The sequence below is a fragment of the Rhamphochromis longiceps genome, linkage group LG11, assembly GCF_057381845.1.
Source record: "Rhamphochromis longiceps isolate RC_006_pf linkage group LG11, R_longiceps_female_GT1.1, whole genome shotgun sequence".
NCBI lineage: Eukaryota > Metazoa > Chordata > Actinopteri > Cichliformes > Cichlidae > Rhamphochromis > Rhamphochromis longiceps.
Window position 1 is genome coordinate 16,409,576 of NC_140567.1, and position 25,377 is coordinate 16,434,952.

The 25,377-nt window shown below is 41.4% G+C and overlaps 1 protein-coding gene across 20 annotated transcripts in view; it reads right to left on the minus strand.

Moving 5' to 3' along the window:
* plecb (plectin b) overlaps positions 1-25,377 on the minus strand; it is a 130,234-nt gene that overhangs the window by 23,991 nt on the left and 80,866 nt on the right. For 5 of the 20 annotated variants that reach the window (XM_085422502.1, XM_085422506.1, XM_085422490.1 and 2 more), the window contains exons 2-17: positions 14,697-14,758; positions 11,648-11,662; positions 11,038-11,127; positions 9,781-9,858; positions 9,554-9,658; positions 7,899-8,065; positions 4,777-4,892; positions 4,529-4,632; positions 3,691-3,810; positions 2,822-2,917; positions 2,586-2,713; positions 1,316-1,409; positions 952-1,106; positions 501-822; positions 314-391; positions 33-194 (exon numbers count right to left, since the gene is read on the minus strand). In XM_085422502.1, coding sequence (XP_085278628.1) covers positions 33-194; positions 314-391; positions 501-822; positions 952-1,106; positions 1,316-1,409; positions 2,586-2,713; positions 2,822-2,917; positions 3,691-3,810; positions 4,529-4,632; positions 4,777-4,892; positions 7,899-8,065; positions 9,554-9,658; positions 9,781-9,858; positions 11,038-11,127; positions 11,648-11,662; positions 14,697-14,758 — 1,892 coding nt within the window. Of the gene's footprint in view, positions 1-32; positions 195-313; positions 392-500; positions 823-951; positions 1,107-1,315; positions 1,410-2,585; positions 2,714-2,821; positions 2,918-3,690; positions 3,811-4,528; positions 4,633-4,776; positions 4,893-7,898; positions 8,066-9,553; positions 9,659-9,780; positions 9,859-10,408; positions 10,445-11,037; positions 11,128-11,647; positions 11,663-14,696; positions 14,759-17,052; positions 17,612-24,555; positions 24,845-25,377 lie in introns of those variants that run through there. The other 15 variants (XM_085422504.1, XM_085422507.1, XM_085422492.1 and 12 more) reach the window with 10 other exon arrangements.

A 25,377-nucleotide genomic window follows, 5' to 3' on the forward strand; every position in this document is an offset into this window, starting at 1 on the left:
ATTTTAGATTTGGTTCTACTTCTTAAACGCACCGAGTAATTGTCTTTCTTTGCTGTCATGTTAGTGTTCCTGTCACTCCAGTCAAAGTTGACCTCTTCCTCTTCTTTGTCATTCAACCACATCAGCTCTTTAGTAGCAGCGCTGACAAAGGCATGCAGTGATTCCAGATTTCTTAGGCGGAACTTGGAAGAGTTCTGAAAAAAAGAAGAAGGAATATTTACAGCTGATTAAAGATCCATAGCTTATATTTATAGCTTCAACCTTTTGTGCTGAGTGATTAAAATCTGAAATCAGATTATTTATGAATATTTACCAGTAGTTTGCCATACTGAAGGTCCAGTTTTCCCAGGTATTCTCTGTATGTGGCCTTGCTGACAGGAGATAATTGGGTCTATTGTATATGAAAACCACAAAATGACATTATTAGGAAATAGGGAACCACTTTTATACATACTTAAAATCCGTATGTAGACTTTTTAGTGGTCCGATAGAAACACTACCTCATCAGCCTTAGCCCGTTCGATTTTGGATTTGAAGTCCTCCACGGTCTGATGCAAGCCTCTGTGGCTGCCCAGCTGGGACTCCATCGAAGGCAGATCAGATCCCCACTCTGCGTTATCGATGCGGCGCTGGTTCTCCTCCACCCAGGCCAAGAGATCTTGAACATAACGCAAGGTTACGTCATCCAACTCGGGCCGTCCCTTCACGGAGGTCTGCTGGACGCTCTGGGTAATTGGGACCTGGGCAGTAGTCACGGCAGACTTCAGACGAAGATTGTAGTCAGTGCGCAAATTCACCAAGCGCTCATGGAGGCGGTAAACTCTGTCAATGAAAAATAAAAACACAGACACACACAAGTACAGACAGACAGCAGTTAGTTGACAATGCCCTTGCTTTTTCAACTTTCTATTTTGAAAGTTCACTTAAATTCAGCACACACACAGCACTCACCTGCGGTACATCTGTTCAGCCTGAGGGTGGCGCCCATCCTTGAGTACCTGCACGTCATTGAAGAGCAGGCGAATGACATTGTCTGCCTTGTCCAGCTCCCTCTCCACCTCTGCTGCGTGCTGAGCTGGTTTCCCTGCGTTCAGCAGACGGATGTCCTGGAGGAAAGGAAGCCAATTAAAGTATTAATCTTAGCCTTGTTCTTAGTTGGTCACGCACATCAGGATACAAAAAAATGCTAATGACAGTGACTGGAAAATGCATTCCTGTGATTTTTTCTTTCCCTTTGTACACTAATCACTCGGTTTCTGGATTTCATGTCAGTTTGTCAACTCATACTGCAGTAACACATAGCAGTTTAACTCACCGTCTGCAGCAGGGTCTCCAGGTGGGTAAGCTGCTCATCACACATTCCTGACTCCTTCTGGACTTTACCACAAATCCTCTGAAGTCTCTCGAGTCTAGATATGATCAGAGCAATCAAATTAAATCAAGAGGAAAATGGATAAACTGTCCTCCCCATTATTTAATAGCTAAACGCCCATCGTGTAACACACGCCAGAGCTCACAACAAAACCTTCACAACACTTACGGGACCCTGCGTTGCAGCAGATACTCCAGTTTGTGAGGGTCAGTCACAAAAGCCATATCGCATTTCTTCTCAACAGATTTCAATTCAAGCTATGAAAAAGTTGGCTCTTCTTGGCTCTCACACGCCCATTACTCTGCCACGTACGTGCCCAGAGGGGGACAAAAATGCCTTTCTTACAAAGAAGTCCGGTCAGTCCATTCAGTCATTCCACATCCCAGAGAACTCCATAAACAAGGCTGCGAGACTGCAACATGACGGGGCTGTCTTGTGACAAGAAGCCACCCCATTTTGTCCCAAGCGTGACACAACGCTGTTCTAAGTACATAAAAATGTACAATTTTCTCATACCTAATTATGTCTTTATGTGCGTCCAGTTATGGGGAACACAACCCTTTTATCTCATTATAGAGCAACCCACAAATGCAGAAAAATACTCTTAGAATGTTTTAGCTACCAGAAAAGAACAAATGTGCTAAACAATTTGGCTACTCGAGAGGGGGAAAATGAAGGCAATTGTTTATTTAACCATTCAAATATTAATATATAATGAATAAAATGCAACTGGATATTATTTTGCCATTCCCCAATGAACATAACTGGCTAATTTAATAAAGCTAAAGACAGGCAACAGGCTCACTGCCTTTTGTCAATTATCATGAAATGCCTTTGATAAAACTGTGTCTTTGTGTTTTAAATGGATTTAGTTTACTAGCCTATGATCATCTGTTTATTCCAGTTGAAAATATGTCCCTTACCAGGATTTAATGTTAGCTTAGCTCTTTTCCCAAAGTTAACTATGAAGAGTTAAACTCTTTATTATTTTTAGAAAAACAAATGCGTCACATGTGTTTTATTTATAACTTGGTATATTTGTGCATTATTCCCAGTAAGGTTGACAATTATATCACCACCTTCTTATTAAATATGGCTCTCAAGGGATTTTTCTTTTGCAGTTTGTTGTTGGCACAGCAGTCCTTGCTAAAGAAAAACTGATGCAATTCAATCTTGATCACAATCATCATATGTCTTATAAATCTGTCCCAACCTCTCAAACTCGATCCTGAGGAGTCGTTCTCTCTCAAGAATGGCCACGTGGAGTCGACCCCACTCCTTCTCCACATCAATGGGATGGTAGCCTGGAGGGACTTTGACCTGACCAGCATGCACTGCACTCTGTATATGGAAGTAGAAAGCATTTAGTTGTGAAGCGTTGGTATAACAGTGCTGAAGGAACGGAACAGAATTCAACTTATTAAATTAAATGATTGTTGGTTAACTTGCCTCAAAGGACTGGTAGATGTGTTTGGAGTGGCTCTTATCAGTCTCTTTCACTGGCAGCTCTGTCTCTTTGAACTTCAGGAACTGGCGCCAAAGAAGCTTAAAGGGAAAAAAAGAAACACAAAGAAATTGTTTATTTTTAAATTAGATTTCCCTTTATTCATTCTAATAATTTTATAGACCTCAAATTATCTATAAAAGTTCCTGGTATTTTTTTTTAAATCAGAATTGTCAGATGGTAAAACCCTAATTATATGAGTATGAATACAATAAAGTAACACATCCTGTGACAGCTCTGTGACCAGCAGTGGGGTGAAACAGTATTCACACATTCCTGTGACCACAATAAACTCATTTAGCCTCGGAAATCTTTCTGCCCCAAAGTGTCTAAATGAATTTGATTGAGTATATTAAAAAGAACACCCTAGCCTGCTACTTTTAATACAAATATTCTACTAATACAGACGTTCAAAGAAATGTAGAAAAATACTAAAGTCACGCTATGCTTTTGTAAAGGGAGTGCTGACAGGGAGTGGTGATTCTCCCGAGGATTAACTTAAGCATTATCTGCCTTATGGCTGTCTTTTCTCAGCTCCAGCACTGCCCCACCTTCAGTACAACAATGCTTGTGAGTATAGTTGTCTCTATCTGCCTACAGCCAGACATTATGTAAGCATGTCCTTTGATCCAATAATGGATGGCTGCAAACGTATTCCCATTTTTGAGACAGGTGCTATGTTTTAATTGTTTCTTAAGAACATAATGAGAACTTATCGGTGTGTCTTTCGATATTGCTCAACTGCAAACATGCCTGTAACAAAATCCCTGGCCTAGAGACAAAATAAGCGCATATCCTTAGCATATCGTCTCACCTCTATCTCCTCGTAGCTGGCAGGAAACTTCCTCTCTTCGAAGATCATGACATGGTGACGGATCCACTGGAGCAGAACAGTCACCAGCTCGTAGTACTCCTGCCAGCGCAGCTCCAGCTCCTGCAGCCAGCACAGCAGAAAAGATAGCTGCGAGTTTAACAACAAGAAACAGGAGGGCTCTTCTCCTGCATCTCCATTTTAGTTCACTCACACACAACCCTAAACTCAATTAGGTGGCAACAATCCAGGTCTTATGCGAGTAGACAAAGAAGCAGAGGCTAGAGGAGAGGTTGTTAAAGTGTGAACTGCTGAAGGAGGAAAGTGGGAGAAATAATAAGTGGGGCCAGACAGAAAGGAGCATGGTTTTTTTAGCGTTTTTTTGGATTTCATGTACGTGGGGTCATAGCCACGCCTGTGAGGACAGTAATGTGAAAAGAAAAAGTCCTCAGATGTATTCAATATTCACTATAACACAGCTCAACTTTAAACTCTGGACACTGAATCAAGTAAACGAGTTTGTGCGTGTGCGGAAGCTACATGTTTTTCTATAAACAGACAATGGGTGACAATAAATGTTCAAATCCTCACTGTCTTGGTAGCTGTAAACACCACAGGTTGTTCATTTCCTGTGATACTTACTTTCACAAGACTTCAATTTGTCTTTGAAGCTTTAACAGGATAAGAATAAAACTGACTACAAAAGCTAAGTTTAGGCACAGTCACAAGCTTCTTCAGTCCTGATTAAATCTGATAGAGCATTCCATCAGATCAAATTAAAGTGCGCGTTCATGTTGCGACGCTTTATTTTTTTATTTCACTGTCTCCATGTTTTCCTTACGTTGGTTCTCATGCCGTCGTGTACATCAGTGCGAGGCATGGCATCATACAGGGAGGACACGTAAGTGATGATGGATTTCTCATCTGGGTGTGGGACATCAACATCTGAAAGGATATGGTAAATTTATGTGATGTGACATAGTCACCAGGAGTTTGTGAGTAACAGAATTACTTCAGCTGAAATCGGTCTTAAAAAAAAAAAAAAAAGGTTGTCTGTGTCTGTTTGAACACATTTTTGAACACTTTTACCTTCAGGGTCCAGCAGGCGGGTCACACCCAAATCTTTCTCAGCCACACTGAAGGCTTGTTCTAGATTCTCCAGGTTGGTCTGTTGATACACTTTGCCCATGTTGATGAGTCTGGGACTACGGAACACAAAAATGCAACTGATTACCCACAAGGCCACAAGGCCCGCGAGTCCAATGTTCAGAATAACTCCCAATAACATTTGATTCTATATCCTAACGTGTAATAACATCAGACTTCTCAAAAGCACTGGTTTTGAGAAGTCCCCAGTGGGTAAGTAGGATGTTGTCTTCAAAAAAGCTGCATTTGAAAGGACTAGAAACGCTTCCAGCTTGGCGCACATATAAAATGACACCACCAATGCCTCAACTCAGAGGAAAATGATAGGAAGATAAATATCACACCTGAATGCATTTGCAGAATTAATGCAGTCTCTGCCAGCACGTTTCATAAACATGACCCCAATACAGCATATTAGCAGTAGAACCTCTTAGACCAGGGGTGTCAAACATAAAGCCCGGGGGCCAGAATCGGCCTAGCAAAGACTCCAGTCTGGCCCACTGGACAGCTTTAGAAAATGTTAAGTGGGGCATGGATTCCACAGTAAACATATTAATGTGAATGAATGAAAACTTTATATTTGATAATAAAAGCACAGTCAGAGCAATGAACTACCAGAATATTTTCTGTAGTTTTACACATTTATCATGTAGTTTCACTGGTCCGGCCCACTTTGGACCAATGTGGGCTATGTGTGGTCCACGGTGTAAAATGAGTTTAGCGCCCCTGTCTTAGACCCTCTGCCTGTGGCTGAATGCTGTAGGAGAGCCCGCCTGTTCAGTTTCTGACAGAGCTGCATGAGCACCTGCCTTTTTGTCCTCAGGGTGTTTGACGCTTTCTGGCAGATGTCAGAGCATCTATAGGTGGAATGTAATTTACAGAGCAGCTAACATAATCAAAGCTGACACAAGTTAGGCTGGCAACCAGCCGCAGCTTCACTCCCACAAGAGGCAAAAGTTCAAATTTCCAGAGTACAGAGCAGGATGATTGAATGCCTCGCCTTATCTCCTTATCTATCATGCACGCAATCCCCATTACAAAATTTTCAATCGGCAGTTTTAAAGACATTTCCAAATCTACAAATTCGAACGTGCAAGCAAAAGAGAGTATATGCAGATACATACAAATCTCTCATCGTTAGAGTGGAATGGTCCCCATTGTATCTGTACACAGGAGAAGACACAGCATGACGGATTTCTCGAACAGAGTATTGTTTTATTGGCGTTGGTGGACTGCTCATGCTCTGACCCCCTCTTCCGTGAAAGCTTCGGGACCTCCATCCATGCCCCAATTCTTCGCTGCTTGAGCGGGCCCCTGAGCTATTAGAGCCCCGTCCTGAGTCCCAGGAAGATCCCTCTGATGGGATATCCTCACACAACATGACCACCCTGTTGTCCACATCGCTGACACTTTCTGACAAGTTCCTGATGAAGCCCAGGCTTCCCTTCTTCTTTTTAGACTTCTTCCTCACACTGAGCATTTTAACACCAACAAGAAGGTCCAAAAGCTGTATCGACTGTAGTTAACAGGTGCGTTAATTTGAGCAAATCTTTTTTAAGGCTTGCCCATTGCATGTAAATGCATCCTGGCATTGTCTCAGGTGTCCATCATCTTCAGAGGATCTGCTTAATCCTTTAGCTGTGATCCCTGCTCGAATTCTTTGCCCTGAAACCTAACTTCAGCTGCGTCTCTGCAAATCCACGCTGGAAACCATCACACATGTGCAGAAAACCTGGAAAATCTTGAATTCGCCGGATGAATGACAGTTCGACAGTAGATTACCCTGAGTTATGCCTCAGCACCAAGTAACGTTACACTTTTCATGTAGCAGACACAGAGTGCTACAGTTACGCCCACACACCACACCCCTGACCTGCATGAAAGGCAGCAATGAGCCAGCCTCAGCAGCCTCCTACAAAAAGAAAAAAAACAAACAGTGCAGGTACGAGCTGAAGTTCAAGAAAACTTGCCCCTGCAAGAGTCTTTTCTCTTTTCTTTTCTAATAATGGATCTAAAGAAATACACCTCTGTCTTATGAAATGTAGCTTTTGTCCCATTTGTACTCTGGAATTATGTATGAATACCGTCATTTTAGGACCAACAAAATACTTCACTTCATTTGCGGATATCCTGAGAAATGCACGCATGTTCAATTCCCAGGATAATAACACACAAAGCACCCACTAATTCTACTAAGAAGACCCACAACAGATTTGTGGGATGTAGCATATTTAGGCTTCAACAAAAAGAGCTTTGGATTTAGCTTTTCAAACTTAGGTTCCCAACAATTTAACAAGCCAGCTGCATTTAACGCAGGAATTACCATCTTATAACGCAGCCAAAGGAGGCACAGAGTTACTCGGGGCCAACACCTACCAGTGGTATTCTAAGCCTTAAGGCTTGGAATCTGCATGAAGGCTCTTTATTGAAGCAGCATGAGCATGTGCACAGTCAGGTGCGGAAAAGTATCTATAAGAGGCATTTTTAAAGGGAGATCGTGGCAAAAATAGTCCAACTGTATCACTGAGTTCAAACAAAGTAAATACGTTTGCAGCTATGCACAGTATGTTGAGGCTCTGTATGGAAGGAGCTATATGCTGTGACTTATTGTCTCTTAGTTAAAATAAATCAGCCATAGTAGCTTTTAACAGCCACTTGTGCTTATCATGTCTAAAAAAAATTCTTTCTGTCAATGCTGAGGCCGAGTTTAATTACAGTGCAGGCTTAAACTGGCACTATAAAGTGTAATTTGACATCTGAAAGCGTTCCAACATCACACTCCTGCTCCAGTGCACTCTATACTGAATAAAACTTATGGATGGATGGTTGTGTGTCATGACAAGACCGTGCAAAAAAGCTATGAGAAAGTGCTCCATTCTGGAGACAATGCTATTATGTCAGTCTTAAATATGTTAAGTCTTGTTATGTTGGCAGTGCAGGCTTGGAACAGGGTCGGTACAGGGACCTGCAGCGGGCTTTTCAGTTTGTTCTATGTAATACTAGCATATTTGTTGCCATTGGCGTTGGGCTTATTTTCCATAAAAAAAAAAACTGTGCACACTCACTAGTGCTTGTGTATGACAGCATTGAAGAGTTTGCCATCCCTCCAGCTGGTGGTGAAGTTGTCACAGCGGATGCCCTGGTAGCCATCTGTCATCCTCTGAGACCAGAGCAGCAGCTTCTCCTTGGCCGTCATGTCTTCTGACTGGCCGTTGACCTGAATATCTGAGATCTGTAACAGTTTCATGCAAAAGAGCGTTAACACTTGTGGAAGACAGAGAGGATTTGTGGCTAACGCAAGGAATGTGGAAGCAATCCATCATTAGTGGAAACCCAAAAGATGCAGTTTAAAGTGGACCTATTATGCTTTTCTTAAATATAGCTGTTTTCGAGAGGCAGCCAATCAGAAGAAAGCTGGTTTGAAAGAAACTTTAGTGGAATTCAAGTTAAAAAATGGAACTGAAAATAGTCACAATAGGTCCAGTTTAAACAGAATTGCTCAACACCACCTTAATTGACACCTTAGTCATTTCACCTTTAATATATTTCATGGCTGAGAACAGAGTGTCTGTGTTTCACAGGAGGTAGTCGAGTTTTGCCTGACGGATTGCTGGAAAACACCACTGTGTCTGTGGCATCTGGATAACGTTTCATTTGGGGATTTTGATGGTAGGAAAGATGAGTCATAGCAGTCTTGGTTTTTCTCTTTTTTTCCAATTTAACTGAGGGTAAATGAAGTGTAAATGGGCGAGCTAAACTCAGATTCTTCTCTTCTAATAGCTCTGTTCTACAGATGCGATAACACTTTAAATATTCAATTCAGTAAAAAAACAAAAATAAGAAAATAAAAAGTATAAAGCCATCATTACTTCATTACTAATACTCACCCCATTACTGTATCTCGAGACTGGCAATTAAATCTGCAATTAAAATCATCCTCCAAAGATTTCTTGGATCAAACCATCTTCTTTCCTTTGTGATCAAGTTAATTTAGGATAATCGGATCAGATTTGTGGGGAGTAGTTTTTCTCTTCCCTTTTAGTCTGGAGCCTTTATGACTCATCAGCAGCCACAGCCCAGCTCTCTTATTTTGCCTCTATTGTATAAAAGTATAAAGACTCTGGGAACGCAGTGTGTATCTAGAGGGCACAATACTATCTTTACCAGAATGCCATAATCAAACCACGCCACTCTCACCTTTTTTTCCCTCTCTGCTTAGCTTCAGCTTTCTGCAATCAAAACCTCAACCATTTTTATATGACTGAGGGTGAGGCCGTGACTATTAGGCTATCACCCAGGGATTTCTGCCTGGCAGCTTTTGGCGTACACAGGAAAGGCAGAAAGAAAGGCCTGGAAAGTATGTGGTAGGGCGTGGAGGATGCCATCAAGCTGTGCACTCCAACCTGACACGCCCTCCCCCTGGGAGTCAGGGAGAGATTGACTCACACTAACACACCCTGACAGTGTTATATTTGTTTAAACGGTTCGTATTAGCTACTAAACTCTAAATACCTGACTAAAGTTTTTATGTTAAAATAATACTTCTATGAGGAATATGATTTAATGAGAGCAATTGATTAAAAAAAAAGTCCTTTATGAGAGGTTTTGAAGAGCAGAGTCCCCTCTGATTGGCTCCAAGGAGATGGGAAGCAGCAGCCGAGAGGTTCAAATCCCAGAGACAGAGGTAGACAGCAATAATATAATGAAACATAACACTGACAGAAGAGGAGACCTGGAAGTGGAGGATGATGGTCCATATTAACCCCAGGGTCAACTTAGGGTTCCCATCAGCTATGTCATCGTTTCTGATGTTAACCAGTTTGACCTAAGAAAGCAAAACACTCACGTTACTTGCAGGATTACAGCTGAAACTATCAGTCATCTTCTAACGATTGATATTCGCAGTCTGGTTTTTAAGGGTTTGATGTATCGTTATACATATCATACCTGCCGATGTCTGAGGAAGTCCAGTGCTATCTGTACATTCTGAAGTTTGTGGAATCGCATGCGGCCTTTCTCTCTAGGCTGAAGAGGTGAAAGAACAGATAAAGAAGTGTTTAGTTACATTGCAGACACTCGGTACTCAGTGCTACTGCCATTAGAAAGGACCAATAGCAACAAATAAAAAACAAAAAATGTATGATGTAAAAATCAAAATGAAAATGAAAAACATTTAATAGAGAGGTGAAATTGTTCTCCTTTCTCCGTCTTAGTCCTTTAGTTTACCAGAGAAACAAAAAAATAAACTTATGGGAAATTTGCATTAGCTAAGCCAAATTTAAGCCATCTGTCAGGAAGCAAATATATAATCATGTTGCGTGGCTTGTTTCTGGGCAGAAATCAAGGAGAAATTCTCAAACAAACAGAAATCAAACTAAATATTTTCTTGTATACGTTCACAGCAGCTACATGATGAAAGCAAGCCTGTCAGCACAAGAAACAAAAAAGTCCCAGCAACAGAACTCATCATGGCTTGAAGTTCGTGGATACCATGCGCAGCCAAAGAACCGGAAAAGTGCCGATAAATCATTAAAACAAAAACATAATGCCTACTGTAAGTTCCAAACCCACTCACCAACCGAACGCTCCTGGCCATGTCTCTCTCCCTCGGCTAGCCCCAGCAAGAGCAGTGCAAAGGAGAGGAGGCGAAGGCCAGACGGCAATGATCAGCACACACAGAGGAAGGTTAAAGGAAGGCAAACGGGAGAAGGAGGAGCAGAAAAGAAGAACCGTCGATCAGATAGGAGCACAGTTCACAAACACGCACACAGTCTAAAGTGGTAGCAATGTGTTATAGCTATGGATGCATTGTGAAAATGAGCAGAGCTGAAGCCGGTGGAGGGCAGCAGCAGCAGAAAAGCTTTGTGTACAATTTTGAACCCCAGGATATGAAATACATAAGCGTTACGCAAAACAAAGAGAGAAGTAGAAGAAAGTAATTAAAATATATCGAGTGAAATAGGAAGAAGAGGACGGTACACTGAAAAGGAAGTTAAGAGGTGTTTGCTTAGCGTAGTTCAGCTCAGGTTAAGCTCTTGACTGACAACTTGGCTGCTAATATTTTACATTTTGTTGCCACAGGGGTGGCATTCCAGGTCGACCTCATTAAAGTAATCCTTGTGTAGTTAGTCGGGATTAGGTTTGGGTTTGGATGCTGGAGGACTGCGAAAGAATAACTGACAAAAATCAAGAGACTGTACTCACCAGTGTTTCTCCAGAGAGGACCTCCAACAGCGAGATCAGGTTATGTCCATCTCGAAGGTCTTCATACAGGTCTGTCACATGACGCTGTGACTGTCACGGTGGGGAAAAAAAAAAGGAAAACACAGCAGAGAATATGTCAAAGGGATTCATGATGATACAACTTGGAATAACCTGTTCCACGTGAGATTTGCAAACTCAAATTGTGGTGCAGTTTGCTGAAAGCTGACGGCTTAAAACACCTGCAGAGTCACGTACTGTAAGTTCTCTACAGTGCTTTGAGCACAATTCTACACATGTCAAGAATGCATAGCCACGAGCAGCCAAGCCCGACTGCTGGCAGCTGGCAGCCTGACACATGATGAATAGGACTCTAAATAAAATAAGAGACCATCAAGGGTTAGAAAAAATGATTTAACCTTTTGGATTTCAGTTAACTGAATTCATTGTTTATGCAACAGATGCGCTGTGCTTTTGCAACCAGACAACAAAACAAGTGAGGGAAAGCAAAAAAGACAAGGGAAAGATGTGATGGTGCACAAACATGAGGGAGGGGAGACAGCCTCCATGCAGTGAGATACTGACCAGCTACATATTTACTGCCAGCACCTACCTCTACCCTCGAATGCTGGTGGTAGAGAAGAGAAGAGATGATATGAGTAATGGGGAAAAAGGAAAGGATAGAAACAAGAGAACGAGAAAAGCGTATGAACAGAAATTAAGTGATAGTTGGACTTTGGAGGATTTGATGGTGGACATGATGATAAACTGATGAAAAACAGAATAATTAAAGTACTCTCTTTTTTCGTAGTCTGCAGATATATTGGTCTACTGGGTGTGTTTTCCATGTGGGAAATGGGCCTCAGCCCTAAAATGGAATGAAGGCATATTTTCCCTTGCAAGTTGCAACAGTGACTGATTTATCTTGGCAAGAATTTCCGCACCTTCCTACCATCCATCTATCCATCTTATGATATGCTCCTCCCTGCCTGCAGAGAGAGATGATTAAGCGAAGTGCACCACAGAGCTAAATTTAGGGAAGGGAACCAACACTGCTGCCACTAGAGTTCACTGTTTGCACAATAAAAGCTCTTCTACTTTTTAGGATGGGCCATATTGTTAAAGTCTGCACCCTCTGAAACTGTCTGTCAGGGCTCTCTCCAATCAGATCAGTACCTGTTTACACAATTAAACGATGATGATCCGGTCTTTCTTTGTCAAGTAATGCTGTGATTTGTCCTCTACCTTGCTGAATCTAGCACAGCCATCTATCGCCACTCCTCGGTTACTTTGTCCTGCTGCTGAAAGTTTACTAGGCAAACTGCAGCCTCGGCAGTAAAAAGGAGCTGCTTTCAAGGACAAAGTCATTAGTGCACATGCCTTACACCGGTCCCTCCAGTGGTCTGTGAGCCACTGTCTGGAAGCAACATGCTTAACATGCCTCAGGTTTTATATCATCTTGTGGAGTTCCTCTCATTTTCTTTATCCTTTTTCCTGATAACCATCCTTACAGAGTAGCCTTGATGTGCAACAGTTCAAGGTTCTAGACCTCATCACAAGCAATTTGTAGGCATCTACTAGAAAACAGATGTTCATCCCATAGCTGGTTTGATGTTTCACTCTTGTCTTACGCAAGATGAAGAGATTTATTGAGCTAGGTGGGGTGGAGGGCATAACACTCAATGGCCCTTTACAGCTCTTCATGGTTGCACCCAACCTCCAGCCTATCCCACTCAACCATTAAGCCATTAAATCAGTTTAACAGCGGTTTAACCTCACTAGAGCAGATCAGCACATTCGCACACATACTTTAACGCTTTCCCTCCCAAACGTGTGCATTTGCTTCAGTGAGGTTCTTTACTATGGGCTGTACGTGGTGATAACGCTTCTTTTTTTGCTGCTAATAAACACAGACTCAAACTTTTCTATTAGAATACTGATATAATTCGAATATATACGGATTCATGTTGTCATCCTGAGAAAATAAGTGTTATCTAATGAGCACCTCTCCTTTAACTACACTCGCTTTCAAGTCATGGCAGAAAGTAGTCTGCAGAAAAAGCAACAGACTGAAACTGTACCTGGAAAGGGCACAAACAAATTCTTAAATTCATGTAGTGTTGCAGTATGCGGGTAACTGTAACAATAACTGGATGGGAGTACTTATGAAACTCCCCATGCATCAATGCATGCCTTTCAGTTTAAGGCGTGCACTGATGCCAGTACAGCCACCCCTACCGAGCAGTCTGTGCAGCACATGTGCTACCGTTGGCCTAACCCACCATGGGCTCTGAGCCCAGACCAGAATTTGCCTCTTCAGAGGGAGCTAAGTGAGTCCAGATGTCTGTGACTCACCCTCGAATATTCACAGTGGACACTTAAGAGAAACAAGAGGGAGGAACTGAACTAGGTTCTCATGCAGTGGTAAAAGAAACCGAGCTCTGCACATTTATGGAAAGGATAACACTTTCTTTGTGCTCATTTGTTTCCTCTTTCTTGTTCCATTAAAAAAAAGAAAGAATGGGCCTTATGTCTGTGGAGTGGAGCACTTAATGGTTGTAAATGTAGTGCTGCCAATTGGAGTTTTCTGGAAGAAAAGTGGCACAAGCAGGAATATTTTTAGCACTCTGGGAGAGCGGTATTGTGTTACACGGGGCTAATTTGTCAACCTTAATATGGAGGTCTGAAATGAGGACTATAGTCCTTTTGACTTGACTCGCCTCCTGACCTGTTCACGTGAGCCTTCGGGCCATATTTTGCGAATAGAGAGTGAGACAGGTGAGATTTGAAGAGTGCTGATGGACGGCTTACACACTCTCTCAGCTGATGACAGATGAGACTTCTGGTAAGCCTTCCGATCGCGGTGCCGTGTTAGCACGAAACAAAAAACTGTCTAGCTAATGTATGTTTATGCAAGAAGGGAGGGGGTGAGGGTCGCGGTGGCGGTGTTGGTAATGGTTTCTGCAGAGATGTTAACAATGAACACACGCTGACACTCGTTCAGCTGCTGTAAGATTTTGCTGTTATGTGGTTCTTTGTTCACCTGAGTTTGTGATCTTTAAATTGGCACAAATCTTACAGACTGCTGGAGCTCTGTGTGGATTCGACAGGTTCCCCCTGTGCCTGACTGAGCTCTCTACAGGTACTCATTCTTCCAACCGCAGTACAAAAACACACATGTTGGCTTGGCTTGGTGCATAAGTCTGAATGTTCTTCTCTGTGCTAGCCTTATAACAGCTGCAATAGACTCCAGCAACCCTGAATTGTAAAAGCAGTTATATAAATGGATGAATGGAAGAATGCATGGAGTGACGTATGTAATGATCATACGTGGACATAATCCCAGAATACATGAGTTGCAACATTTATACAGCTTTATTCAACAGCCTCCTGTTGTTAAATGAGGGTCAGGGCAATCACTCACTATGCAAATATCTGCAGTTTGACACTGACAAAAGCTATGCTTGTTGCGACAGAAAACACCCGTACACGTGTTTGAACAAAAGGAAAATTTGTTGACACTCTTCTGTGACGTCCACACTTATGTTTCTCCGTCTTTGTACCTTAAGTCATGCTATGGATTGAGCGAGTGTGCGTACAAAAACTTGACCGTCAATGTTGCCTTAGTTACAACACAGAGAAAACCCAGAATAGGTCCTCACCTTTATCAAGTGCTTGTTCACCCACTTTGTGAAGGTCTTTTTCTGGACTCGGTCTCGTTCATCTGCAACACAGAAAGAGCACAGTTAAACATCGGACTCGTAAGACGAGGAAAAGCTAAAACTAATTTCAAAATGAGTAGCATCAGGTGTGCGATTAATGTGTTTCTTGAGTGTATTTCCAGCTGCATGCTAAGGAGGAAATCCCCAAGACTGACTGACAAGACTATTTTTTCCTCCTGTAGAATAAACACAACTCATCTCTGGGTGGAAAACGGCTCTTGTGCTCCTGTTCAAGCCTGCATCTGAGTCAGGGAACATTTGAGACCATTCACTGTCTGTAGATGCACTTCTGTTGTCTAGAACACAGGTTTGTAAGGTCATGTCTCACTCTATGACACCACTGGCAGCTGTGCTCTTAAGACGTAAACAAAAAGGAAAGGATCGAGGCTGCAGAAGTGAAATATTATTAAAGTGTGAAGATACTTGGGCGTGATAACCGTGCGACATAATAGCATAACTATTAGTCTGCAATTATCCGACAAGAAAGAACAAGGCCTAGGCATGGAATTCACCCTCTAACAAAACAAACCTTCATACTCCCTCTTATTCCTGTTCAGTTCAGGTTTAAATAAAAAAAAAAACAAAAAAAAACATACACACCTACACAAACACAAAAAGGTGTGCCACTACAATCATTTATTATGGACGCAGTAGATAGATGAGTCTGTTTGCTTTCACGTTACCCCACGTGATCTAAAAGTTGTGGTTTACTCAACTGTTCAGACAGGTTCAGGAAGTGCACCACCCAACTTCACTGACCCACTCAGCAATTCCTTCAGATTATGCTAGAATGTCCCACAGACATACCACAAAATCTTATCAGTTTTAATGGGAGTGACCCATCCACGCCCAGCAATGAAAAGCAAAGGGTAGTGATTCAGTGCTAACATAAAATAGATGCCCAGAGGCTACCTTTTTTTCCTCTTTAGAGGAAGTTGCCAGCAACTTCTGGACAACTCTGTTATGGAACTGAGTTGCCATGGAAACATCATACTGAGACCACCAGACCTTTAAGCCTGCGTATTTTTCATCTGTACCAGCATTGGAGATAGTTCCATAAACTATCTCCACGCTCATACTTCCTGTCAAAGATGCAAAATTCCACATAAATAGGAAGTGTTACGAGTTGCACCTTGACCTGTGATTGGCTGTGCCCTGTTTTACCTTTTATAATTAAATTACAACTCTTTTCATGTGCTTTTAGAAAGTAAAGGTGAAGGTGAAATTTTCACATGTCACCACACATAAACATGCTTGATTGAGGGGTGGAGTTTATGGTCCAGAAGAGCATATGACTATAATAGAAAACACTCTTTGGAAAAACTACATTTACTGAACTATAATTAACGGTACTTGAAGATGCTTTAACTACATTTCAGAAGAAAATATTTTATCTTCTTTTTATATTTGCAGGTAATAGCACTTTAAGATACATTTTAACACATAGTCAGTGTATACTAGCGTATACTCTGCAAAGGCTCAGTAAAACTGTAAACGGTAAAACAATAGTGTAAGAAACGCTTTTATTTTGATATGTCATTGAAAATAAATATAAAATGTAGTAAGATTTGGTATTAGTACGTGACTGAATTGATATTTTTACTTGAGTAAAAATTGGTAGGTTTACATGAGGACATGCGCAGGATGAAGCAAGGCTTTTACTGAGAAATGACTTTGTGGAAACTTTCAAAAATATCCATCTTCACAGGAATAAAGAACAATTTGAAGGAGAAACAGGAAAAAGAAATGTGATGCATGGAGTGACACATCGTTCATTTTGGCTGCAACCGAGGAGAAACAGTCTGTAGCTGGAGTGACTCACCCCCCCCCAACAAAAAACAACAAAAAAAACACATCAAGCACACCACACAGCAAAAGTTGTGAATGGGCTCTGCTGACCAATGTGAAATGAGGAAGCTGCTGATGGAAGGAAAGAGTGGACAGCACAGCCCAGCCTGACTAACTGCCACTGGATGTGGAATAATATGCAGCACATGATGCACGCCTGCCACTACAATAAAAGCAAACAATAAGCAGCAAAATAAAAAGATTATCATCTGGCATGCACGCAACGTTTAAAAAAAAAAAAAAAGTTTCACACAAAGCTTTTCAAGCTCTCGCAGACAAAACGTCTGCAACGGGAACTCTGCCCAGTTTGGGAAATTAACTACACATCTCACCCCTTCCTGGAAAAAAAACACTTAATTTGTGCCCAGAGGCTCCTCACACATGTGGGAACAAACAGATCAAGACTTGCAATTCAGCTATTTTACACTAAGTGCCACCATACTGGTACCTTTCCTGCCGTCCGTGGCCTTCAGCATCCCTTGGTAGTAGCCGTCATCTGAAGGCACCCTCTCCCTGCCAAAGCTGTCAGAGGAGAAATTCCTGTACCTCTGCTGCTGAGAGGTCATTGTCGCCGTTTGTCAGGGCACAAAATAATATTCCTAAATGATAAAATATCCGTGGTGATCTTCCCCTTTGACAGGATCTTTTGCCTTTTACTTGTATCTATCCCTCCAGCGCTACAGTTGGTCCCAGAGTAGGCAGTCCTGTGGCCACAATCTCTTCTTTTTTTCTCTTCTTCTTCTTTTCCTCTCTTAACCTCCTCGCTCCCTCACTGGGTTCGGCTCTGCCCTTCTCTTTCCTCCCTATGTGGTTTTTTTTTCACTCCCTTTTTTCCTCTTTTTCTGCTGCTCACTCTGTTCCCGCGAATGGTGCCTGTGGGCTATGACGTCTGGGCCTGTCCTTATGTGTGATGTGCAACTGTGCATTAGCGGTGGCCCTAGTGTGTAGAGGACACTCTACACACTAGTAAGGTTTGTGGGTGGGGCTCTAAACACACGCCTACCTCTTGCAATGTGAGGCAGAAAAAGAAGAAGAAGTAGGAGAGGCGAGGTGTGGCAACCTGCATGTACAATTACTTATTCACCCAACTTGCGCAAGAAAAGACACACGCACATGCACACACACCAGCTGAGTAAGAGGACGCAATAAAGAGCCATAAAAACTGATGCTCATGACCTTTTATGCTTAAGAGTGAATTAAATGTCATTTAAATGACTAAAATGTCCAACAAGAGCCTAAAAAGTAAAAGAGAATTTTCTGAGTATTGTACACACATCTCCGGTTAATCATTATTTATGATTCATGCTGTCAGTCACTGTGATGTAAAAACAGTAGAGATGAGGGATGAAATAGTTTTGAGAAATGCTCTCATAAACCACGCCCTAAACATCTCAGATTTACTGAGAGATTATGACTCCATGTTTGAATGTGCCTGTGCGTGTAATTATTTTCTTTTTCACTACTGGTGACGGAAAAATACATCCTTTTGTTTATTTAAGTCTCCATGTAGAGCATGAAGTGCTGTCAAGTGTTGTATTTCACACTTCTAATCAAACAACACGTCTGTCTTTTCAATTCTATTTCAGGAATCAAAAAAGTTTTTTTGTGTGTGTGTGTGTGTGTGTGTGTGTGTGTGTGTGTGTGTGTGTGTGTGTGTGTTGGGGGGGGGGGGGGTGTACTTAGCCAAAGTAACCTCCTTTTCTCAGCTTCACTACACATTTCCTGCTGTATTTAAGGGAACAAAAGATGCATTAATTCCTGCTGTATAAACTAAATGATTTTGCCAGGCAACAAGAGGTTTTTTTGAACAGCAAATTTCATAAAGCGAGCGAAAACATCCCTCTTTTTTTAAGAAAAAAATAGAAAAAGAAGTCACAGGTAAAAATGAATTCTCTTTGACATTTTTTTACTCCAAGTTCCACTAATGTCACTCTGCTTTATCGCCCTGTGGCAATAACTGGAAAGCAATTATTAGAATACACCCTAATGATAGCGCCACAGAAGACGCAGTACAGTTAGCAAAACAACACAGTAATACTGTAGCGTTAGAAACTATGAGGTAAGACTGAAGCAGCAAAATGAGTGGGCCTATTAACATAAGCAATGTCATATTTACTTGATCATGTCTTACTTATTAAGAGGATGGTTTCATTATTGATTACTTTAAAAGTAACATACTATCAGTATGTAGTTTCACAGAGTTCCAGCTCTGTGTCTAAAGTTCCACAATTATCAGTTGATCAGAAAACTTTAGACCCTGCTTTCATAACAGTCCCCTATAGAGTTGCTGTACTATGTGCTGACAGCTAAGCTAGAGGCCAGGGTGTGTCTAAATCCTGCCCCCCTTCAGCCTAAGGTTGGTTATATATCCCATTTGCCCCACCATGGCTGACATCACTTTATCAGGCATCTGAAAGTACATATTTTTTCTTCAGTGTAGTCAGCATGGCCTGTGTGGACATGCAGGCACTTAATGTGTCAGTGTGAGTGTGCTTGTTTGGAGGTGTGTGTGTGCAAGCGATGCCTGACTCATTTGAGCCCTGCTAGCAAATTTGGAGACACACCTTTCTAGTTTCTACATTGTCTAGGCAAGCTGCAGAACTAAGGTGCGGTATGTGGGCAGGTAATTAAATCTGAAACAGGAAAGGAATCCTATCAAAGGCAGAACGTGCTGTGAAAATACTCAAAGGATATGATTTTGAAATGGATGGAAAAAGGTGTTTTTCATCTCCTAACACAAGTTAGAAAAGAAATTGATTTACAGTTGATCTGAGATGCAGAGGAAACGGTAGATGGTAACAGATATCAGTGACGATCTGGCGGGCAAAAGCATACAAGCACCTACTTGACCTGCATTTCTGTCAGTGCGCCCCAGGGTGGCTGTGGCTACAATGTAGCTTGCCATCACCAGTGTGTGAATGTGTGAGTGAATGGGTGGATGACTGGATATGTAAAGCACTTTGGGGTCCTTAGGGACTAGTAAAGCGCTATATAAATACAGGCCATTTTACCATTTACTCTCACTGGAAACACTATAGCAAAGGAGACCCAAAGGAAAATGGGCGAAAATGTGGAAAATCTTAGTCCTTAGATCTTTCCTCTAAAAAGGAGGCATATCATTAACGTCTCAACATGCTTATTACACTGCTCCTTCATCTGGCTTCATCAAAAACCAGATGGAACACTTGGGTTTTTTATAAGAACGGAGAAAGTGTGGTGAAAATATAGAGAGTTGCTTTTTTTTTGATGACAAGTTTGATGATGGACTTGATAAGGGCAGTGGTCATAGTAGTCCCGGATGCAGTGTTGCTGTTAGCATGACTACTAGCAATATAGTACAGTATCTGCTATTCTCTGCCATTAAGATGAGGCTTAGGCTGTCTTTTGTATATACAAAAATCAGACACAAATAAGCTAAACTAAATTTGGGAACATGGTACATATCATGCCTGCATGGTCTGTCCACGACCTGCATGTTAGCATGCTAATGCAAATGCAAATGTTAAATTTTGATTAAAATGTATTTTTGTTATTGATTTTAATTAGAATTTTGTGCATTGTTTTATATTTTTCTGCTATGGTCTTTCTAACCATGTGTTAAAAAGTGCTTTACGAATTAAATTTAGCATTATTTATTATTGTGCATGCTGATATAGCAGAAAGCACCACTAGCATGGCTTTTGACCCTTACTCCTTTTACCACTAATATACTGTATCATCGTGGAAATGGTTTGGTATAATTATCATAAACACATGTGACAACCAATATAATGGGGTTAGGCAGTTCTGTGTGCTAGTGGTCCTGAAACGCTAACTTTGTGTCTTTTAATTAATGGTTGTGTCATTTTAGTTTTGCCCTGTTTGCTATCCTCTCTCTATGCCTGTTTTTCCTCCCCAATGGTACCAGGTTGTTACATAGCTGGAGTTTTGATTTATAATGTTGAAGGCTCCTTGTTTTACAATATAAGTGCCTTGATATATGAAAGTGAACTGAAATTAATAAAAAGAAATCTGTATTTTCACATATATAGATGTAGCCTCGCCAGATGGTGAATTCAAACCCAGGACCTTCTTGCTGTGAAAACTGAAACAGGACCATCACACTGGATTTATGTGCTTTTAGCTGATCCCTGTGACACCGCTAAGCCTTCCACCACTTAAAACTACAACAACCTTCATTTAAGCACTATGGAGCAACAAAGCAAAACAAATTAGAGGACAAAGGAATTCTAGGAATGTGTCATTATGGTCTTTTCTAAGTGCTGAAGCGCAGGGAAAAATAAGGGTTTAGACAGAGGGAGGACGCACAACACCTTTCTTTGCAGAGGATGAAAAAGCTGCGAAACAAGGTTTGCTCCAACAGTTCAGGTTACATGCCTCTCTATCTCTCTCTCCCATGTTTCTCATCGTTGTTTTTAACCCCATGGCTGAATCACAGCAAACGCTATCTCATATTTCTGATACGGTTCGGATACATACAAAAGTCATCAGTGGCATGACCATCCTTCAGAAGGTTCTGATTCACACAGATCACAAGCTGTATTATCCAAGCTGCATACTGAGTACATGACTCAAACATTTAGGCAAGCAGCACACCAAAGCAAACACACCTTAAACCTGTTTAATGTTACCTGGATGAACTCCTGTAAACATTCAGTTGAAATAAAAAGAAAAAAAAGACATAACACAAACTATCTGGCAATTTTAAAGTCATGGAAAACTTATGAGAGCACTAACTTTATGCTATCAAATCCAGTGGTTAAATTGGCCCCTAAGTGTGATAAATGCTGTATTTCTAATCCTGTTCTATTAAGTGAAAACTGAAAACTATGACCAGAGATATCTGTATATGTTTTTACATTTTTACACTTTACATCTTTATTCAGATATAAACAGATGTTATGCAGAAGTTAATGATTGGCAATGTAATTTTAAAAAGCTACATTACACAAGTAAGACCCATTCTAATCACAGTTAGTCATAGCTGTGCTGTGACACACCGTACAGTTATCACTGCCAGCCATCATCAGCCTGACAGCAGACTTTGGATGATGTTGTCAGAACCAGCTCTAGTGATGAAACTCCAAACCCAATTTAACTCAGACTCAACAGGCCTTCAGATTAGCCACGGCAGCTGAGGTTTAAAATAGCTCGGTCCTGAGCTTTGCAGGAGTCTGTGGAAAGCACCGCATCTGGGGTCATGTTACTTGTTAATGTGCAATTCTGGTGACTGAGATGTAACTTAGTTGACTGACTGGCACGCGGCGGCTAACGTTTAAAAGCAGCATGTGTCTCCCCCTGCAGGTCACAATGCAGTCATTTGGCTGACAATGTACACATTAACAAAAGTACCTGAAAATGTTTCAGATAAATCAGATAAATAAAAGTTAAATAACACAAGATAGTGTAAATGGAACTATTTAAATTCTTGGCAATCATATAAAAAATGTAACTGAGTGTAAATCAAAAAAACATTTGATGATTGTCAAGAAAATAAAAGATTTTTTTTAAGTACTAATCGGCTGAAATTATTTTTAGGAATTAAAAAAGAAAAACAGTCAGTATCACATGTGGTATTTCCATCTGCTAAATCACCCTCAACACTTTTTTGAAAATGTGGAGAGAAAAAAAAAGGGAACTTGAGAGACGCTTCTATGACAGCATCCACAAATATACAGCACTGTGTTTCTCAGTGGTAACTATTACTGAGTCTTACTCATGGGTGTGTTTTTAGGCAGAGACAGAGGGGTTTCCCATAACTGACTATTTGACGAAAGGAAAACGCCACCCTCGCCTCACATGACACTTTGGTCCTCCACTGGCTGAAGGTAGTGAAATATTCTGACCACTAGATGGCACCAGAGTACAACCACACCCACCTGCTTTACACTACATTCAGTCATCCACCCATTCACACACTGGTGATGGCAAGCTACATTGTAGCCACAGCTGCCCTGGGGCACACTGACGGAGGTGAGGCTGCCGGACACTGGCGCCACCGGGCCCTCTGACCAACACCAGTAGGCAACGGGTGAAGTGTCTTGCCCAAGGACACAATGACCGAGACTGTCGGAGCCGGGGCTCGAACCGGCAACCGATTACAAGACGAACTGCCAACTCTTGAGCCACGATCGCCCATAGAGGGATGGACATGGTCAGCAACAATACTCAGCTAGGCTGTGGTGTTTAAATGATGCTAAAATTTGCTCTAACTGTGCCAAGGAAATACACCAGTACACCACCAGTATGATCCTGAGCTGCTGAAACAAGGCAGGATGGATCCAGGCTTTTGCATTGTTTCTGCCAAATTCTTACCCTAACATCCAAATGTGACATTAGAAATTGAGGCTCCGTTAGCTGAAGGAGAGGCAGCTGGTGTGGTCTTCTGCTGCTGTGGCCCATCTTCAGGGTTCGACATATTCTGTGTTCAGAAATCTTACTGCATGTCATAACCTTGGTAATGAGAGGTTATTTGAGTCACTGCTCCGTCCCTATTAGCTTGACGCAGTCTGGCCATTCTACTCTGGCATCAACATGGCATTTTTGGTCAGAGAACCACTGCTCACTGGATATTTTCTTTTTTTCAGCCTTCTCTCTGTAAATGCCACTAGATCAGCAGTTTCTAAAATACTCAGATACATTACAACTCAGAAGCATGCCACATTGAAATCACTTAAACCACCTTTATTCCACATTGACATACTCAGAACTTCAGAGGGTTGTTTTGACCATTTCTACATTTCAGTTTCTGGCATATGATGAGCCACATGTACCTGAGAAAGTTTCCAGTGAGTGCAATCCAGAGAAAAGAATGAAATAAATCAGAGGTGCCAGAGAAATCTCTGAAGTCCAGAAAACAATATTGCAGCCCTATTCAAAACAGACACTTTAAATTCGTGCAAACAAATTACTCCATGGATTCAGGAACACTTCAGAAAACTATCATCACTGAATAAAGTTCATAACTGAATCCACAAATTAAACTTAGAAGTCTGTCTCACAAAGAAAATACATGTATGAACAAGATTCATACATGTCTTCTCTGGGCTGCAATAAGGTAAAATGAGGGAAACCATAGACTTCCCAGGGTTATCCAGGTTATTATTAATGTATAGATAGGAACCCAGCATCAATCATGGTGTCAGGATTCAACAGTGCACATTTGCGACATCTGCAAAAGAACCATTAATGCTTAACAATATAGGTTATGGAGCAATTCGAGCTGCCATCCAGACAAAATCTTTCATTTCAGCAAGATAATGCAAAGCTACACTACGACAGCATGTGTTTGTAGCACAACAGTCCTCATGCTCCAATGGCCTGAGCACTGTCCTGACATGTTACCCATCAAAAACATTTGACACATAATGAAATGAGGCTTCAAACTTTTGAAAAGCTAAAATCCAATCAAGTAAGATAAAGACGTTACGCCAGAGGAATGAGATAAGGTCAACATCACATTACACAGCAACAACAAAACACTTTTAGAAGATAAGAGCACAGGTTGCACGAGTTGCACAAGCATTTCCAAGTGTTATAACAGAAGTGATGGTGGGAAGTATTAATTGTATTGTTTTATGGCAGATGCATATGAAAAAAATAAATAAATACACACACACACACACACACACACACACACACACACACACACACACACACACACACACATATATATATATGTCATTGCAAAGAGTCTGTAATTAGATCTGTTTCAAGTCATACAACTATGTTCATAATTGCCATTTTTGAAATATCTTCTAATTGCATCTGGACTTGAAATTTTTATGTGAAAGTAATTCCATAAACTATAAATGTAGTTTACCCCCAACCTTCCGTCAGTCTCTCTGAGCAGGACTGTCTTGTACCACCCATGGAACATTCAACACAATGAAAAACACAACACACCAAACTCCTCCCTACCGTGTCCTATAAATCGAGTCTCACCACTCACCTGTACAACACATCTTGCTGTACAGGTATCTGGTTCGTTCTCCATGCGAGCTCATCTCATGCAGATAATTCCCTCGCTCAAAGTTCCACATCCCAGCCATGCTGATGCGAATGGAAGTGTACACAGGTAGCCTTTTGTGTTTCAGGTAAACTGTGCCAGCTGGTGTAAATAGTGGAAACAGGAATGACTTTCAAACAGAAAGTCGTTTCTTTGAGGGGGGCAGGGCCCAGCCCAGTGCTGGGCTCTTTTAAGTACAAACACAATAGACAGCAGACTGGTAGCTCAACATAATTTTCATAGTTTAATTATGACGTCCTTTGACTTATTAGTCATTTGGTTGAGCATATCTGCTCCATGAGAACCATGACAAATGTAAAACTGGAAGCAAAAGCGCTTTGTTGCCCTACAGCCATCCATTTATCAGACTGTCACTCGTCTAGAGTCAGTTTACAGTTTGTACAAGCATTTAAAAAAGAGGTGTTTGTGCACCTGCAGGCACGTCGGTTTGTGAGACTATTATGAGGCTTCACTGCATCTTTAATGCTAATCCAAGATAGCAGACTAGACTTCTGTTGTGTTATGATTAGTATTTAGTCCAACTGCTTTAACCTGAAACTTTCGTCTCTCACTGCTTTTTTCACCTTGCAAAAGCTGAGTTTCAATAGCCTGCATCTTGCCAGAATACAATGTATTTATTCAGATTAGTCCCCAGTGCTGTCTGAAAATCTTCAAGCTTAACAAATCCTAAGGCACATAATCCTGAAAGTAAATACAGTGAATATGCCCCTACCCATTACCGGTTTACTTTAGGATCTGGATATT